The following is a 19,175-nucleotide window of genomic DNA, read 5'->3' on the forward strand; positions in this document are numbered from 1 at the left end:
GTCCTGGGCCGACTCCTACCTCCAGTTTAGTCTCTCTGCTGAGCACTGCCCATTCTGCCAGCATCCAAGCCAGTAGGTCCAATATTGACCTGGCACTGAGAGACTCTCTCCAGGAAGATAAACAGGAGGTTCCTGAAGCTCTGGCAGACAGAAGTGTCTCAGCCAGCAGGAAACTATCTAAGAGCAGCAAAAACCTGCACAAACGGGACTATTGCTGTTTAAGGGGTAAGGGAGGATTGAAAGTACTCGAATACCTTGAAAGCGCCGGCTGTCAGGACTATCTGGAAATGTTGATGCTTCTGCACCTCCCGACCCCAGTGTCTCCAGCAGCACCGGCAGCCAGCCCAGCGATCCCTTCTGTTCCCAGGGCAAAGCTGTCGCAGGGCTGGGGGACGCGCAGCCTGGCAGCCCAGGGGCTGGGGCACACCAACTGTCCTGCTGGGGCTGCTCCAGGCACACAAATCACCTACACTGCCCTTCCCTGAGTGCACATCGGCCCATGGAGAAGCCAGGTTCAAAGCTGGCAGGTCTGAAGATCCAACCACTAGTAAGGAACGATGACTATATCGATATTGCCACTAAAAGAAATATATTGAGATATTTCTTGTCTGCTGGCTAAGGGGACTGGGAGAGCTAAGACCCTCCAAATCCAGCACTGTGGGAATACCAGTGTGGAGGATCCATGGGGCCATGAGGAAGGGCTTGACTCACACTACGATTTAGACATCCATGAGGTTTCCCCTTCATACCAAGTATTGTGCCTTTCTGCACTTTGCCCCCTAGCATAACCATGGGGCTTGGGCTGCCTGCTGTACAAAGCCAGGCAACCAGCACCTTCTGGGCATGGGCCCCTCCACGGCAAAGAACCAGTGGGAGATCCTACAGGATGAAGAGCATCCCCCACATGCCTCAGCAGGGACCATGGCATCCATCCTGCTTTGCGGAGCCAGGCCACGGGAAATGGCAGAGAGATGATGAGAATAAAACAAACAAATCAGGCAAACGGGCCATTTGAGAGAAAACAAAGTGTGCTGGAGATAAAAGATACGCAGCTCTGAGAAATAATCTTAGAGGGGCTTGGAGGTATCAGCTACCAGCAGGGGGAAATGGCCTGAACAACGCATTGGCACAATATTTTAAATTTGTCTTTTAAATAAATGATATTTGCTTCCTGTGTTCTCAGTGAGTAAAGGATCTGGCTGCGGGCTCTGGTCCCAGACAGGGAGAACCTGGAAATCAGTCTTCCCTGAACATTTTCCTTCTGTCACTTTCCCAGAGGGCTCAATTTTTCCTGCTGAAGTGACAGGAGAAACAAATCCAGACGGGAGCGCTGGACCTGCCGGAGCCGGCGCTTGCGGCAGCAGGTCACAACGCTGCACAGAGAGAGGATCCAGCCCCTGGTCTTCTCCCAACTGCTCCAGCCTCTTCGTAATCACAAGCTGAGCTGCCTCTTCCCCAGACGAGGAGGAAACCTGGGCTGAAGGAGGCTTGTGGCATCAGGAGGGGAGGCGCAGGCCTTGCACAGACCCTACAGATTTGGGTGGCCCTGAACTCCCTTCTCCACCCATATCCCCAGCCCGGGTGCTCCCAGCTCCCCGCCGGCAGCATGGGGCGGCAGTCGCGGTGCTGCATGGACCAGGACTCCTCTGACACTGCAAAGCCCTCTCCGGGCTAAGGACCAGCTGCAGCAGGAGCATCGGTGTCGCTGAGAACAGCACTTACCCTTCAGCCTCTCTCTGTCTGCAGGTGACTCACAGGCAACGAGGATAAAACGTGATTTTCCACAAATAAATTATTCCCTTTAAACATTTTCCTAAAGGCAAACCTAACTTTCAGGGAGGTATTTTGAGGGCTCGCTCCTCTCCATCCCTATCAGTGAGTCCCTCACAGTCACTGGTGAATCATTGTCCTCTGGGGCGGGGGGGTGAACTCCTGCTCCCCCCCATACATCCAGAAGCACCGACCGTGGCCATCCTCAAGGTGCCGGGGATAAAGTCAAGCTCTTGAACCACATCCCCCCCAATGCCTAGTTCAACACTGAAAGCTCTGGGGTGTCCACCTTGCCCATGGAGAGGTGTCCTGGGAGGGTGGGGGGATGGCAGCACCGGGAGCCGGCAGCCTCCCGTCCTGCCCTGGTCCAGGGGAGCCTCTGCAGACTTGTTCACTGGAGCTGCAGCTCCTCTCAGCCACATTTATCGCCCGTAAACTGACTTTCTCGCAGCCTGCTGATGGCAACGTCAATCTGCCACACCGGGGGAAGTTCAGGCTGGCCGGAGCCCTTGGGCAAGGGGCCCTGCTGTGGGCTGGCTCCCCGGGCAGCTGGGATGCCCCAGCAGACCACAGCATGGGGTGGAAGTCCAGCTCCCATACGGCTAATTCAATAAGTCACAGATACCATGACTTCATAAGGCAGAGAGGCTCCACAGCTATTAGGGGAATTGGGAGCGGGGGGAGGAGGAGCTGAAACGGAGAAGGGATGGAGACGGGGAGGGTGGAAAGGGGGAAGCTAAGACAAGCAGCAGAACAAAACATCCCATAAATCATGAGGAGCTGCTGAAATACCAGAACAAATGACCCCATAGCTTGGCCATTGTTCCCGAGCGAGGGCTAAAAGCGCTCCCAGTCGAGACAAAGCGCCTCGCGTTTCGTTTCAACACCGCCCTGGCCCTTCCAGGACCTGTGCTCGGCACAACCGAGCTGGGTCGCAGCTGTGTTTCACCCCAGATCGATGGCCGGCACGGGTGGGATGGGGGCAGCAAGGCTGGCTGCCCCTCACCACAGCCAGGGCAGACGCAGTGCCCACATCGCAGCCTGCCCAGAGCATCTCTTGGCACCCAGATGCCCACACACCTCACAGGCTCTGGCACTCCTTCCCTTCCACGGAAAGGCTCAGGGTGGTTTTCCCTCTTATTTTCTCTCGCTCAGGCTAAGAGCTTCCTTGGCTGGGAAGAGCAGCGGCTCCAAGCCTCCTGTTGGACGTGTGGATTAAGTTAGGATAAGACAGCTCGAGTAGGGCTGTGAAACTCTGAGCCCTCTGTCTTTATGGTGCCGCCCCTCCCCACCTCCCAAAAAAGCAGCTGACAATTGACGTCTTTGCTGGTTCCTCCTGGCAAACAGACGACTGTCAAGCAAAGAGTCCTGGGGCAAGTCCTGCAGAAGCATAGGCAACTGCGATGGAAGCAGGACAGGGCTCTCGGGGAGCTTTGCAGTAGCAGCCCTGCAGTGCCCTGGCTCGGGAACAGTCAGACGCATCAGCCGGCAGCTCGGCACCTCCCACGGGAAAGCGGCATTTGGGTGGCGGAAGGCGAGGAGCTGCCGATGGGGCCAGGTCGTCCACGCTGCCTGCCCACGCCAGCTGACAGCAGCGATGGAAGGAGGCCGAGCACTGCCAGGCACCGCCATGGCAGGGCTTTCGCACCCCAGCACAGCAATTTTGGGAGAATTTCCACACCAAGGGGAAACATTATTGCATTATAAAATTTTGAGCAACTTTCATGAAAATGCTTCCATTAAAAAAACCTTTTGCTTGACAACCAAACCCGAAACAGGGGGCAGAGCACAGCAGCAGAGTCGTGTGCGTTGCCTCTGCCAGTCCGATGGTGCCAGCGCAGTTCCCATGCAGTTCCCGTGCCCGGAGGCTGCATCCCATAGCCGAGGGATACCCTTACGCCCAGCCCCGGTGCTGGGATATCGCGGGGAAACAACTCTGCACCTATGATTCTATGGTTCTATGATTCTATGGTTCTATGATTACCATCCCAGCGGGCACCGTCTGCACTCGGAGCTGCTGGGTCTCTGTGCATACCCGTCTTTGGCAGAGGGGAAGCGAGGAGCTGAGAGTCAGGGACGTGCCAGGGGTCAGGCAGCAAAACAAGAAGCAAGCAGGGCTGAGCCCGAGCCGCTGGCCGCCTCCTCGCCTGTCTAACCACCAGACGACACACTCCTGCCAGCGCTCTTTTGCAGCTCGTGGTGGGCAGCCAACGAGCAGAACCGAGATAAGGGGACGGGGGAAGCAAGGAATGCGCTGCATTTTTTCCTGAGCCACCATGGGAATAGGCTATTTTCACCATGGATCGCAGGGAGGCCAGCCGACACGACAAACCCAAGGAGCCCCAAGAGAAAAGGCAGCAAGTAGAAGTAAACAAACAAGAAGAAGAAAATTGAGAGGAAAATCAGGGTGGACAAGAAGAGGTGAGAATGGGAAAAGGAGTGTGAGGCAAGCAGTGGAACAAATGGAAGAAGGAAAACCAGACCGAGAGGTAGGAAGGGAAAAGGAAGAGACAAAGGGATGCCAGGAGGACAAACCTGCCAGGGCTGGAACTCCCGACGAGCACCAGAGCTGGAAGGTTGTGAGAGGGGGACAAAGGCTCCCAGGCTTGGCGCACGCCTGGCCAGCAGATCGCAGCCCTGTTATTGGATTAAGTCTCGCCTTAAGAGGAAAGACAAACGTGGATCATTTCTCAGGTGACACGCACAAGAGGAGAGGAGGCTCTCTTCGCCTCGATTCGCCCTAAGGGGGGAGAAAAGGAATTGCTGGCGTTTCAGGGTTGCTGTAGGGACAGCGGGAAGGCTCCACGGGAGCCGCCAGCTCTCAACTTCTTCACTCCAACGGCAGAAGGCGGCGAGCTTCAAATAAAGAGTGCTTTTGTCTCGCACGCCTTCGTGCTATTTGGGCTTTGGAGCTAGATTAATATCACAGACCAGCAGAAAGCAGAGCTTTAATGAATTGGATCCAAAAATCCTTCCTTGTTTCAACCGCCAGTTTTTTCCTCATTTGGAGCTCAAGCCGCCTCGGTGCCCTGTGAGCCGCAGCACGCACCGTCCAGCAAAGAGGAGGAGAAAGGAATCAGCAAACCAAGATCAAAGCGGAGAGGAGCAGCCCCCAGGTTTCTCCCCCAAGCTTGGGAAAGCCTCGCGTCGCCCTGGTCCCCATGGTGCTTCTCTCCGGGCACCTCCCCGGCAGCAAGACACCAGGAGCGATGGGCTGAGGTGATACAGCACGTTCACAGGCCCTAACACTGGGGACTTTGTGGCGCTGGCTTTTAAAAAAAAATAGCCTAAAAAAAGCCTAATAATGAAGTATTTATTTCAGTAAACAACGTATGAATGCAAGAAGTGTTTTCTCAATACTTCACTTTTTCCCTGCCTTCTCTCCTCTACCCCCCCCCAGCAATTTTTTTTTAATAAGTGGAACTAACGAGGCTTCGCTTGCTGACGGCCGCGCTCAGGAGCAGGACCGCGCTCCGCTCGCCTGGTGCAGCACATAAACACGTGCTGTGCGAATAAAGCCGGCCTTGTGCCGGGCAGAAACACAACCCGCCAGCATGTCCCAGCTGCCGAGATGCGGAGACGGGCTCCGACGGACGCAGGGACCACGAGACCCCTGACGGAAGCATCCCCTCATAGGCAGTGCGGGACATTCACCACCTTATTTATTGTGGCAGCAAATAACTGCATCTCCTGGCCCAGAGAAACACCACCACCCAGCAACCTTCCCCACAGGGCTCCGAGGTGTCCGAAGGGCCAAGGGGAGGTGAAGGGATCTACTGTCCCCGTCGTACCTGGCAGCGCTCAGTGCAGGGGACACGGTGTCAGGCAGACACTGTGACACTGCACAGCTCCTTCTCTCCTACCTCGGCTCCATCCAGCCCAACCTGAGCACCTGAAGAACTGGGAACACTGGAAAACTGGCTCAGCTTGCCCTGTGTGGGGATGATGCAAGGTTGTTTTCCCCTGTGGCACAGACACAAGGGTCTGATTGTGTTTTGGTAGGAATTTGAGGCAGAAAACACTAATCCCTCCACCAGACACTTTTCAAAGCAATGGCCGCTGATGATTTTGTGCTTATATCTCTGCCTCTTCCTTGGCAACAGGTCCACGAGCTCTTCCTTGCCTTCAAGCCTTGGGATTAAGTTGGGCAGGATTCTCAGAAGCTGCTGATTTGGGAAAACACCACCCACCACTTTTCCATCCCCCTCCTGCCCACACGAGGTGAGCTGAACCCCCCCCATGGTCCACAGGGCGGACACTCACCCTCTGCACGCAGGCGGGTAAAATGATGCAGTGGTGACCTTGGGCTAAACTTATAAATACGCACACCTTCGACACGTGCAGCTATTTGCTCTGGAAGCCCAATGAGGCACCTGTAGATTTGCAAGGGCACAAGCCCCGCATCGCGCTGGCCGCAGCGCCCAGCCGCCTTGCCTGCCCGCGGGGGGGCTCCCGGGCAAGGTGTGGGGCGCGGACGGGCAGAGGCACCCATGGCTTCAAAGGCTCTTCACGATGCTTTGGAGTAACTATGTGAGGATGCTGATCCCACTACAACCACCATGGATCCCTGAAGATGTATGGGGGGAAGGAGGGAAATGATGTTTCCCAGCAGGGAAAAGGCCAGGTGTTCCCTTTGCAGGACGCGACTGCAGAGGCGGCTGCTGCGCGCAGGGGAAAAGCCTCTGGGTACCTCCTTGAGTGCCAGCGTGTGTGGCGCAGGCACACGCACCCCGGCGCGCATGGTAACCTGCCTGCAAGCGCACCCGTCCTGCCGTGGAGGCAGCACTCACGCTCCGTGTGCCAGGGGCGCCCCCGGCCGCTCTTTCGAAATTGGGCTGCCTCCACCTAAAAACTAATTAAATTCCCGCACTGCATCAACGCAGCTACTCCTGGGCTCTCCGTTTAACCACAGCAACAGGGAGAGGGTCAACAGCACGTTGAGTTGGTCGGAGAGCGGGCGGTGGGCAGGGTCCTCGCCCCGCTGCTGCCCACACAGCTCATTGTCACTGTGACCCCCCCTGGGTCACCCCTCCTCTGAGTGCCAGCGACCCCCAGCACCCTGGCCCACCCCAGCCTGGCTGCCGGGTCTGGTCCAGCTCAAGGTGTCTCCAGCCAAGGGTAAAATCACAGAGCAGTGATCCTGCCCCCGGCCAGACCAGCTATGCCCATGTCCCTGCAGGAGCGGTGACATCGTGTCCTTCTCTTCCCAGCCTCGTGCTTACCAGCCCCGCTCTCCCAATGCAGCGGCATGTGGCAAACGAAAGGCAAAGGCGATTCCTCCTCACTGAGAGCTCATTTCTGAGCTGGCTTACAAAAACCCCATGAAATAGCATCCTCTACTGCTGCAGCATCGCTGCTGTACAAGGTGCTTTGCAAACTAATCCAAGACAGATGGTTTCCCCCAGGAAACAGAGGGAGTGAAACTGTACCACAAATATACCTTGACACGGCAGGGCTAAAATGGGATCTGGGGGCTTCAAATAGACATTTAAAGGGAGAAAAGAGATTTACTGACTTCTCTTGCGTCTTTATCATGAATAAAGAGAAACTCTGATTGGTTTTAATGAGTTCTTTGCTTCTTTTCCTATTTGGTATATCACAAATTCACATATTTGTCTATTTGGAAGATATACAGTAACTGCAGAACAGCTTTCCTGATGACATCGATTCAGCAAAGGGAGGAAAGTTGTGCAGCTGGAGAAGAAAGCAATCTGTCACCAAATAGCTTAAATTCTTTGTCTGGCCTCATTAATACCTAGTTAGCTTTGATGCCTAACTAACCTCACAGATAGAGGAAGCCTTTGAGGAGGACTCTGCAACCTCACACTCAAGTGTTAGAACATACAATAAATGCCAGGAAGATCTCCAAAAAAAGCAGGGAAAACGAAAACCAAACTCGACATTCTTGCAATTTCTAAGCATTTCTTTTTTTCTTTTTTCTTTTTTCTTTTTTTTTTTTTTAAGTTTTACCCTCCTTTATCCATCTAAGGAAGCAGAATGCAATGCAATTTCCAGGTCTTTTAAATATCCTTAGCAGGTCACTTCTAATGCGGGGAGGGTTGACTGTGATCTGCTTCCAAGGCTGTTGCATCAGAGCTTAGAAACCCAGGATAAATTACTCCCTGCTCGAGCAGGGACTGCAGTTTGAGACCTGTGCTGGGTGCGAGGGGCCCCACGGGTGCCGCAGTGGCATCGGGGAAGGAGGGAGCACTGCATCCCTCCAGGGTGGGCAAGCGGGGCTGCCCCGGAGGGTGGCTCGTGCTGGGGCAGCCCCAGCCCCTCACCCCACTCACCCCGGGCACGGCAGCAGTGGGGTGCCACCGTGGCTCCTAGTGTCCCCACATCGCTGCGGCCATCCCGCTGCAGCTCTCGGCTCTGGTTTATCCAATGGAGGTGTGTTGGGCAGTGAGGAGCCGCGGGATGCATCCCGCGGCAGCTCCTGTAAGGAGCATGGGGTGGAAAGGGAAGGGGAGAGGAGCAGCCGGCGGCGGGGCTGCCGAAGGTTGTGCGCTCACGTGCCCTGGCCCAGCAGACACACGTGTCCGTGTCCCACGTGAGCCCTGCAAGACGCCCGTGGCTCAGTTCCTGGGGTCTCCTTCAGCCCAAGGAAGGAGCCGCCGGGGCTCTCCGCTGCTCCCCGCACCAGGGCAAGGTGGGATGTTTTGGCTTGATGCCCTGGGGGGAGCTTCTGCAGCAGACGGAGGGGTTTGAAGGGGTGTTGTCCCACAGGATGTTGCTGGGACAGGGACAGAGAGTGGCAGCAGTGGGGACAGGGGACAGCAGGGGAACTGGAGAGGCAGGAGCTCCTTTCCCCCAGCCCTGTCCTGCAGCTCTTACCATTCAATGCTCAGAGACCTGGGCCGGAAGGCAGACAGCTCGGCCGAGGCATACTCAGCTTTCCTTCTCTTCTCCTGCTTCTGCTTAACCGACAAGCGGTGGGCAAACCTAGAGAGGCTGCTTTCCGACCTGGGGAAGGGGAGAGGAAAGGCGTTAATGTCACTGAAGCACCCCGGCTCCCAGCGGCAGGTCCATGGCACAAAGACAGGCGATGCTCAGAGCTGAAAGGAGGGGGCTCCTGGAGGGTCAGCGGCACCAGAACAGGGTGGCACCAGCCTCAGGGGGAAGAAGCGGAGCAGCAGCAGGTTTAGCATCACTTTGCAAAGCCAGGACCAGCACAGGTCCGTGGTGTGCTGTTAGCAAAACCGAAGCCGGGAGCCTGGCAGGCTGAGTTAGCACCGGGTCCTGCTCCCCGGTGCAGCACAATCACCTCCCTCAGTTGCACTTTCCTGCCCAAAGCGCCAACTGGTGATGGCCAATGCTGCAGAAATGCCATCTGCTTCTGCTTCTTGCAAAGCCTGCCCGAGGGGGGTCAGGCAGCCAGGGAAGCATTGGCAGACAGAAGCAAAGCGGACCTGTGCCACGGCCACTCGCTCCTTTGGAGAAGATCCAGAGCCCCTGTGGCCTCCCAGATGGGGCTCTCGAACACTGGGATGGCTTTCCTGATGAGGGCTGACATGGAAATCAGCCCACATTGGAAATGTTTTGGAGGAGGAAACAGAAACACCTGCAAGCAAATGGGTTCAGCTGCCAGACCCATCTGCACTGACAAAGCCCCCTCCCACCGGGTGGGATGCTCCGGTGTCGCTCCCAGCTCCTGGGACCAGGGAGAAGAGCATCCCCAGGCTCTGGGGCCACGCTGCGACCCCGCCTCCACCCCGGCTCTCTCCAGAAGAGAACCGCTGTCCCGAGGGACAACCGCACTGTCTCTGAGCCCAAGGGCACGCAGAAAGCCAGTGATGAGATTTGCTTGAGACCCCGCAGAGCCCCGCAGCCCCCCGCTCTCCTCTGCAGCACACAGAGGCCCCGGTGCCGAGGGCCGGCACACCCGGCTTGCAGCCGAACGCGGCACCACAACCCATCCCTGCTGCCGATTCACCGGGAGCACAGGTGGGAGCAATGGAGGAGCAGGCTGGGGAGCTGGGATGCCCCAATTTGGGCGCACAACTAGGCTGGTGGGACTGGTGCCACCTCCCAGCCCTGCCACGTGCCGGGACAGCCTCTCCTCCTCCTTCGGTCCTGCGCCGGCACGACCTGCCCCCGCCACTCAGCCGGCGCCGGGCTGGGCAGGGAAGGGGACAGGAGCGATTTGACAGACGTCCCTGGGGTTAAGGGACAGACCTGGGGGGACACTTTGAACCTACACACATTGCTAAAGCAAATCCTCCTCTCCTCTCAAGTTCTGACCGGCTTCAACCAAACAAAATACCTCCAAAAAAAGAAAGAAAGAAAAAAAGAAGGTATTTCTCAGAAACGAGAGCTCCCCGCCTTTCCTCACAATAATTAAGCCAACCACGACCAGCTAACAGTTTTTTTCCTGATACATTTTAAACACAGACATCTTCAATTCATTAACTATGGTTATTGATTTATTTTTCAGCTTATGAATTGCTGTTGCTGGGGACGGGGTGGAGACAGCTTTCTGGAGAAGGCTCTCGTCTCCCCGATCACCGCCGGGAAAGAGCCACTCAGACCTTCCAGGGTCATTCTTTACATTCTTGAGAAGAAATACTACTTTGATGTAAAGGATGAGGTTTGCCTTAAAAGAAACCCAACAAGAAACCCAAACCCCAGCTTTCCTCTGCTCGCAGCTGGAGGAAGAGGCGTTTGAAGAGAAGTGATCCAGGCGCCTTGTGAAAGCCCCTCCAGCAGAGCCCGGCACTAACACCATCCCGCCACCTCGCCTCTCCTTTGATCTGGTGTCAAAGCCCGGCCGTAATGAGTAAGAAAGATCCCAGTTTCGGGAGGCGTGGGCATTGACCGCTGATGCTCTGCAGCGATGTGGACCCCGGGAAGAGCAGGGCTCAGGGCTGACCCTGGCATGGGGCTGGGTGGTGGGAACGGGTGCTGCTGGCTCCTACAGCACCTCCTCGGTGGTGTGTGACTGCAGCAGTGCTAACGCTGCCCAGCTTTCCACCTCCTCAGGAGAGGCTCCTGCCACCCTGCAGGGGGGAGGGCTCCATCCCCAGCTGCCAGGACACTGGGGATGTTGATCTCATGAGATTTGGGGACTTCCTGGAGAACGTTGTCCTGTTTGCTATGCCCTGTCCCCACCAGGGACTGTCACAGTCACCTCTCCCCAATGGGTCCCCAGCAAGGATGGGGGGGTTGGGAAATCGCAAACCACCTGCACGGATGCAAGAAGGCAGCCGTCCCCTGTGACAAACAAGTTCCTCTGCCATGCCAGACGTGTTTTTTGGGATCAACACCACCGGGACAACGACACACCCAGGAGGTTTACCCAGACACGTCCACCTGCCCAAAACAGAGAAGAAGCAGCCACTGGACTGAGCCAACAGCATCTGCCAAGAAGAGCCGGCGGGGGGAAAACAGGGTGATGTGCCCACAGGGCTCAGAATGGAGGAGCGTTAGTCCCTGAGGACAGGGTGCACCAGTGGGGCTGGAGAAGCCAGCTGGGTGCTCGGGGAGTTGCAGCCTTGCTGTGACCTCCCCTGGGCACGGCATCGCAGGGGAAGGCTCAGGGACAAAGGCAATGCTCTCCCGGCTCAGGGCAGGCGCTGCCCAGATTGCCCCGACCCAGGGTGGACAAGCAAGGCCGTGTACAAGCCAGAAGGTGACCAAGTACCTTGGGATGCTGGGTGCTGCTTTCACCCCTCAGCCCAAACTTCTAGCCTACCGGTCATCTGCCCAGTTCACCCACCGCCTCCAACTGCCCATGGCCAGGTTAAAGGAGACAGCTGCGACCGGTGCCTCCCCCTTGAGAGCTGTCAGCAACTCATCCAGCCCTCAGCAATGAACCAGCCTCCTCTCACCCGCGCCAGACCCAAAAGCTCCAGCAAAAGCATCACTAATTAGAAGCCCAGGAGCACGTTACTGTATCATCTGGCTATTTATACAGTGCTGCTTTACATAAACTGTACTGCAGGAGGGGGAATGAATCATACCTGCTCCGCCGCGGCTGCACGCAGCAAACGCAGCCCAATGCCAGCAGCATGCTCTGCCCTGCTCCCCTTGCCCCACTGAGGCCCTGCTTGTGGGTCAGCTTCCCTGAGTTCCTCCTGCTGGAGCTGCTCCGGTCCCCCAGGGTCGGGATGCTCCCGGGGTCAGGATGTTGCCGCAGCAGCATCGTGCCTGCAGTCTGGAGTCTGCGGGTGGCAGTGGCAGTGAGCCTCTGACAGGGGAGGGGGATGCTGCTGGGACCACACTCTTACTTCCCAAGTGCTTTCCAAACACTAGCAGATGCCTCCGTCCCTTGAGAAAGATTGACGTTAGAGATCTTAAGGGAGAGGCAGGGAAACTGAGGCATGGAGAGGCTGTGTGAAGAAAGCACATTCCCTGTTGCTGTAAGCATCCTGAAGCTCTTGCGTGCTTCACTGATGGGCAAGGGTTTTGTGCTTTCTCCCATCAGCATCAGCACATTTGGCACTGCAAGTGCCAGTCTGGGGAACAGACGGCCCCAGAGAACCATTGCTACCTTGAGCCAGCTTCATTCCAGCCATGGGAGGGGACGAGGCTGTGCGGGAGGACTCACGGTCCAGCCCGGGCAGGATTTGTGGTGACCTGACCACCCCAGCACAAGAAGCAGCAGCTCTGCAGCAGCTCAGCATCGGCGCTGCCGGGCCTTGGCGGACCCAGGCTGCCGCGCCAGCACCTACCAGGCTCCCTGGCGATCCCCGCAGGCCACCGAGGAGCCCAGGGGACATGCGGGGAAAACCATCAATTGAAACGTCAACCGCAGCGCTGGGAAGAATCGTCTCCTGACAACCAGAGAAGGTTGTTCAGCTACTGTGCTGTATCATAAATCACACCTCTATGACTTGCCATCTGTCAGCCAGATTACACATGTTCAGAGTCCCATGTCAGCGTTTAAGTCAGAACACGGCATCTTTTCCCCAGAAATAATTATCGGCCTTGGAGACTCGTGCAGCAATACCCATCCTCAGCCCTCCCCTCCAAGCCTCCCAGCAGAACAGAGCTGGCAGCGCCGGGGAGGCAGGAACACTGCTGCCGGGGGGGCGCAGGGATGCAAAGCCCGCACGCGACGTCTCCCCTGTAAAACCAACCACTTCACATGCCTGCGGGGGCGGCAGGGCCTGGCACAGCAAACCCCCACCCCCAGCCCCCGGCATCAGCCACAGCACCCAGCCCTCGCCACAGGCACAGAGCTGGCAGGGGCAGCCAGAGCCAGGCACTGCTGCCCAAGAGAGATGGGCACAGTGCTGACCCCAGGCTGGTGTGTGCTGATGCCCCCCGGGGTGCCCAGCCAGGATGAGCGGAGGGTGCTCAGTGCGGCGCCCAGAGCCCTCAGCACAGCCCAGCCCGGCAGAGGGGGAAGACTCTGGCTCAGCGCTGGGCACAGCTCCCACACCAGCTGCACTGAATGTGCCACGTAACACCAGCCCGACACTCATTCCTTCAGCAGGCGCGTCTGCTGGGGGTCTGACCCCAGCATGGGCAACTGCTGAAGCCCCTGGCTCGCCAAGGAAGTGCAGGTGGAGCAGGGACACGTCAGGCTGGCAGCCCAGCCCCGTCCTGCCCGTGGCTGAGCCATGACAGGATGCAGCATCCCAGCACAAAAATCCACTCAGCTGCCCTTTCGGATGAGGACAAGGGTCTGAAGCGCCGCCCTCCACCCCCTCGCTGGCCGGGCAGGCAGATGAGCAATGACATTTCCCAAAGCTGACTGAGTACAGAAATACAGGAGAACTTGATTCATCCCTCCGGCTTCACCAGCTGTGCACAGGTGTGAATCCGGCCAGGTGTTTGCGATGCCTCACCACCGTGTCCCCCGTGCCACAACTGGAAAGCGATGACAAGCAAAATCCCCGTCCCCTCGGCTCTGTGGCCCTCCCTCTCCCCTGCGGTGGCCCTCGGAGGGACATCATGGGCTGCCTCTGCAAAAAGCAGCGCGTTTCAGCAGTTTGCAGCCGTCAGGGTGAGCCTGTGCCCACAGAAGCCCGGGGGCTCGCGCGGCATCGCCCCCAGCTGCCTGCACCGCAAGACCCGGTCGTGCCACAGCCGGAGCTGCAGAAGAGACCGCGGTCCATGCCGGCACAGCCACACCAGGCCACTGGTATGGGATGACCGAAGTCACGAGGCAGTGCCAGCACGGGCACCGGCACGGGACCGGCAGCACCAGCAGCACTCCTGCTCCACCAAGATGCCCAGCCACAGCCCTTGCCACCGCACGGGGATGAGCCAGCCATCCCCCAGAGACAGAGACATCTTAGTGCAGGCAGGAACGACTCCCACTTGTTGCACTCCCCAGCCAGAGACTCGGGAGCCAGCACGTGCTTCTCCGTGGTTCCGAACTAGCCCAGCTCCCGGCAGGCAGCTGCCAGCCTCCTGAATTAGTGGAGGCAAGGAAAAGTCCTGGGACAAGCCATGCGGTGGCTGTGGGCAGCCCAGGCACTTGGCAGCATGAAAACAAGCAACATTATTTTCAGCTCGTCCTCCCTTTGGAACAGTCATTGCAAAAGCAGCTTTCAAGTTGGGCTTATCTCCAGAGGCATACTGGCCGCAGCCCGGCCTGGAGGCTGGGGAAGGGACATCCCGCTGGGAGGAAGCCGGGCGCTGCCTCGGGGCGAGCAGGGCTGGGAGCGAGCACAGTGCCCTGCGCACCCTGCAGCCACGCGGTCTGGCTCCTGTGAGTGTTTTATTTGCACAGGTGCAGTTAGAATAAAATAGAGGAAAAATAATCAAAGCTGGAAAGGTGCCTCCCGAGCAGGCAGCAGCTTTTTGGGAGAGACAGGCTTCGGAAAGGGAACGTGCACGGCCGCATGGCCATGCACACGCAGCCAGCCTCCGGGCAGCCATCGACCGCAGACGCTGCTCTGGCAAACCCCGCTCGCCTGCCCGCTGCAGTGGCACACGTTGGGCACGGCACCCCCCCACGGCGGCTCCAGCTGCCAGCATGTCCCCAAGGCAGCAGCCGGGGACAGGAGCCCCGGTGAGCCGGGCACAGCTCCAGTATGCCGTGCTGTGCTGCGGAAAGATGCCCGGGAGGCGCTTGAGCGATGCTCACTCACCTGCACAGCCTCTGCTCCCTTCCCTCCAGGTTCTGCTGATTGCCCACCGCCGGAGGAGCAGCTCATCCGAGAGTGGCTCTTCGGGAGAGTCCCTGTCCCCTCGATGCACACAACCACAGACACGCTCCCATCCCGGCTGGGGTCCCCTGCTCCCACCCGCGCCGCCCGACCTCCTCATCCGCCACCTCCGCTTCCCTCACCGATCACCTCAGGTTTCTCGCTCGCTCTGTGCTTGGCTCTTTTTTTTTCTTTCTTTCTTTCTTTTTTTTTTTTTTTTTTTTCCTCCCAATCTTGTTTCTATAGAAACGAGATTAGACGAGGGGGAAATAAAACAGCCCCATGTGACTCAGATTCCGACACTGAAGAATCTCCCGGTCACACTCGCCGGGGCTTTACATAACCACGAGTCTGTGCGGGCTCGGCCAGGAGGACCAGGACTGCATGGGGGGACCAGGCTCAGGTGGGGGGACCGGACTTGGCTGCAGAGGGACCACCAGGCAGAAAGTAGCAATGCCTCAGGCTCACCTCTGCTGCCTTTGGGCTTTCTGTGGCACTCCTGATGCAACAATGTGCCACCAAAGCCCACTGGCATCCCCAGAGCATGCTGCAAGCCCCTGCCACCCTGCACGGCCCTGCTTCACTACCTGTTCCTATTGAGAAGGGGAGAAAGCAGAGGTAGTGATGTTGAAAACTGCCCTGACTCCCACCAAAACTTCTGGGGTCCCCAGGCGAGCTTCAGAGGAGGAAGTCCCAAGAGTCCTCCCACACTGCCAGGCTGTCCTGGAAAGTGGTTTTGGCCACTGGTCTCTGATATCCATGGGTTCGTGGGTTCATGGGTTCATGCAGGGAACCTGCATGAGCAGTGAGCTGGAGACAGCCACATACTTCACTCTCCTCATGTTCCTCCTCCTCAATTGCCTAAATCCATGAGCAATGTCCAGGGTTGGGGTGCACAAGCCACAGACTGAGCTCTTCCACCACTGTTTTGGGTCATCGGGTGATGGGAACAGGATACTGCCCATAGGGACTTCCCAAGCCCAAAAGGATGCTGCACACTTTAGCTCCAGGCGAGTGGTGGGTGAGAAGTACTGGGGAGCCCTGACCAGAGCCTGCCTTCACCGTGTCCCCTTAGCTCAAGGAAGGATGCTGACTGCACGTGGCCATTGCTGCCTGCCAAGGTTGCCCACTCAGGTCTTCTGCTGATGAACCTCCACGTCTGTACAGGATGCTGCCCTTCTGCTGCACCTCTGGGGGCTCACTCCCCACTCCTCCAGATGGTGCCCAGGGCTGGAAATGGGAAGCTTGGGTGATCTCCTGCCAGAACGTAACAGTTCAACCTAAACAGCAGCGAGGTGCCTTCCCCAAGGCAGTGGCATGGGAACTCGGTTGGGCTTGCACTCCCTACGGCAGGGCAGTGGAGAGCATCTCAGCAGGTTTGGTCCCTCGCCTGAAGAGCTGGTCTTTGGCTCCGTGCACAGAGCAGAAGTCATCAACAGCTCCTTCAAGTCCCTGGGTCTCCTGAATTTCAGCATCCCACTTCTCGCGCTGACTCACCCACGGTTAGTTTGTGAGACCTGATGGTGGTACGGCCCAAGGTCTGCCTGAGGGCTATTACATTAGAAATTCTCTTCCCCGGCTGAGCACGGCAGCGTTGCACAGCACATCCGTGGAATAGGCGCTCATTTACCCCCCTGAGGAGCTCAGGACAGATTAGACAACGCAACAGTGCAGCTGTGGGCAGCCACAGTGATGAATCTGGGCATATCCACGTGGTCATGCTTTTCCACGCGCTATCACACTGGGCTTGTGAGCTGTGTGATGCACCGAGGTCGGGTGACGCTGCAGAGAAGAAGCCAAAGGCTTCTGGCCTGCTAAGGGGACAAGCTTGGTGAGTGCGCTGGCTCACCCACCTGCCGGGATTGTTCTTTACAAGCTACACCAGCCAGTCTGGTGGGACCCAGCAAAGCTGGTGATGCCTGTTTTGACCCAACGAGGGGGTTGTTGCAAGGGAGGGGACAGCTGGGCAGTGAGCTGAGGCTTCCCGAGGCCAGAGAGAGGGACAGTGGGGATGCTGCAGACGGGGGAAGAGTGGCAGGAGATGGCAAAGAAAGAAGTTAGAGGTCTCAACAAGAGGGAACAAAGGGACAGCCCCGGGATGTGATGCTGCAGCTCAAGACAAGATGCCACATTTAGAGACCCTGAACTGGTCCTCCCTGCACCACAGCACACACCACCCCGAGCCGCCTCTTGGTTGATGACTGTCCTAAAGCCTTAAGAGGGGTCAGAGCTGCAAACCACAATAACCACAACTCAGCACAGCCCCGTGTTGCTGGCATAGCATGTCTGGTCGGCCGCGGTGACCGGGGCCTCAGGGAAGGGACTTTGTGGCAGCAAACCTCTCGGTCATTGCCAACATTTGCCACATATTGAGGGACATAAGCAGTGCTTAAAGATTGCCGATGAGTGCTGCTTTGCCGGGCCTGGCTCTTCGCAAGCCTGGCAGATGCAGGCACCTGGACTGACACTGTCTGGCTTCCCCGGGAAGGACCAAGCTGGACTTCGCAGGACCTGGCTCTGCAGCAGGGAGCCGGCAGAGCAGACACCATCCTCTATTTAACAGGGTCACAAAAAACTTCCGCCAGCAAAACCACTTTGGTACGTAAAGCTAATTATAGCTGGCATTATCAGGCTGAATTGCAATTAGCGAGTCGGTGGCTAGTCTCTTATTTCTGATCCGCGACACAAGGTGGGTAGGTATACCCAAGGATGAAAGGACAAGGGAAGCAGGGGGAGAAGGACGGAGATACCTCATGGGTGCAATTAAAAAAGCAGCACTGCGTTTCTGAGTACTGTGGAAGAGCAGGTTTAGATGGAGTTTATAAACACTGGTTTAGATGGTATTTATAAAGAAGGACAAGGAAAGAAACACAACACCTCCCTTCAGCCCGGTCTCCGTCAGCAATCTCGCCAGCTTTGTGACCCTGCTGCCCACTCGCTCCCACCCTGCGGCGAGGTCTGCCTGCACCCTTCAGGTGTGCTCCGAGGTCCCACCAGACCTCCCAGGTCCTGCGCCTCCAAGCAGAACCCCGGGGCTGGCTTTCTGAGCTATTTAGAGGCCAGATTAAAGCAGCCTCCAGGAAGAAACCCAACCTCCTGTCCTACTTGCATTTCCCAAAGCTTGTCCCTGTTGGCCTGCCCAGTGTTCAGTACCAAACCAGTCGCTTCACAACAGTGGAGGCAAAGGAAAGCAGCAAAACCCCCTGGAAATAGATGGCATTTTTAGAACTTTTTTCTTGTTTTCTTTGAAAACCAGAGTTTTGTCGAACTTACAGCATTTGCTGCAAAGAATTTGATGCTAATCCAAGCAGAAGGAACCATCTGATGAGTCCTAAATTAAAATGTTCCTTTGTTTTGTCTTTCAAGCATTGTATTTTAATACCAATGTACACTCTGAATGGAAGGTAAATTTGCATGTCCTTCCCCTAAGAATCCTCTGCCAAAACAATGATTTTATTCATTTGCATTTTGACAATAACAACTGTCCCCTCCCTGACCAACAGCTGTCCGTGCAGGAGCAGAGATGCTGGGCACGCCTGCCCACAGCCTGGTGAGTCATGCTGCGCCCCGCGGACCCCCAGCCCATGCTGCTGGGGGGACTGGGACGTGCCTCGGCATCAGCTCCCTTCCTGGGTTTCATCGTCACCCATGGGCATGCACAATCCTGTTGGGAACTCAGCCCCACGTGGGTACGAGCCAGGAAGCATCCCATGGGGAGGCAGAGGGACACACTGCCGAGAGACCCCATGGCCACCGACATAAACGTGGCCCAGGAACGGGGCTGTGGGACTCTGGAAGAGGTGGGATCCTGAAGACGACATAAGATGCTCTGGAAGTTTCTAGCCAGATTCTAGGCAATATTTAGGGTGGGATTCTCCACTGCTGCCACTCTCTCATGTCCATTCTCCACTCCCGCCATGCGTTATCTCCATTTGGTGCTGCAAAACACCTTAAAAGAAGATGTAAGCAAAAATCTTTTTCTGACTCCCTACCATAAACCGTATCATTGACGACCACCATTTCATGAGTGGCATGCACCAATACGCCTCACCCTCAAAATTAGCTTCATCTATTTTAAACACAAAGGTCCAACCACCGACAGGCAACAATTAAATACAACCTACAAAATAAAATGGGCAAACATTCCTTTCCTTGGGCAAAATCCCCGTCACTTTGCTTATTTTTAAGGATTCTATCGTTTCCCTTTAGCATTGTTTTTAATGAAGATATCGCTCCTGCCTGAGCAGCAGGACCGAGAGCCTGGGCTCCTCCGACAGTGCCGTGTGAGCGTAATGTCTGCCA

General features: G+C 56.8%; 1 protein-coding gene across 9 annotated transcripts in view; it reads right to left on the reverse strand.

The window, feature by feature from the left end:
- The window catches only part of LOC128914117 (ankyrin repeat and fibronectin type-III domain-containing protein 1-like), a 260,886-nt gene that overhangs the window by 32,298 nt on the left and 209,413 nt on the right, over nt 1–19,175 (reverse strand). For 8 of the 9 annotated variants that reach the window (XM_054212698.1, XM_054212696.1, XM_054212690.1 and 5 more), the window contains one exon: nt 8,608–8,736. The exons of the other annotated variant lie outside the window; for it this stretch is intronic. In XM_054212698.1, the coding sequence (XP_054068673.1) occupies nt 8,608–8,736 (129 nt within the window). The remainder of the gene's footprint in view (nt 1–8,607; nt 8,737–19,175) is intronic. 9 annotated transcript variants of the gene reach the window in all.

This window comes from Rissa tridactyla, chromosome 8 (assembly GCF_028500815.1).
Source record: "Rissa tridactyla isolate bRisTri1 chromosome 8, bRisTri1.patW.cur.20221130, whole genome shotgun sequence".
Taxonomy (NCBI): Eukaryota; Metazoa; Chordata; class Aves; order Charadriiformes; family Laridae; genus Rissa; species Rissa tridactyla.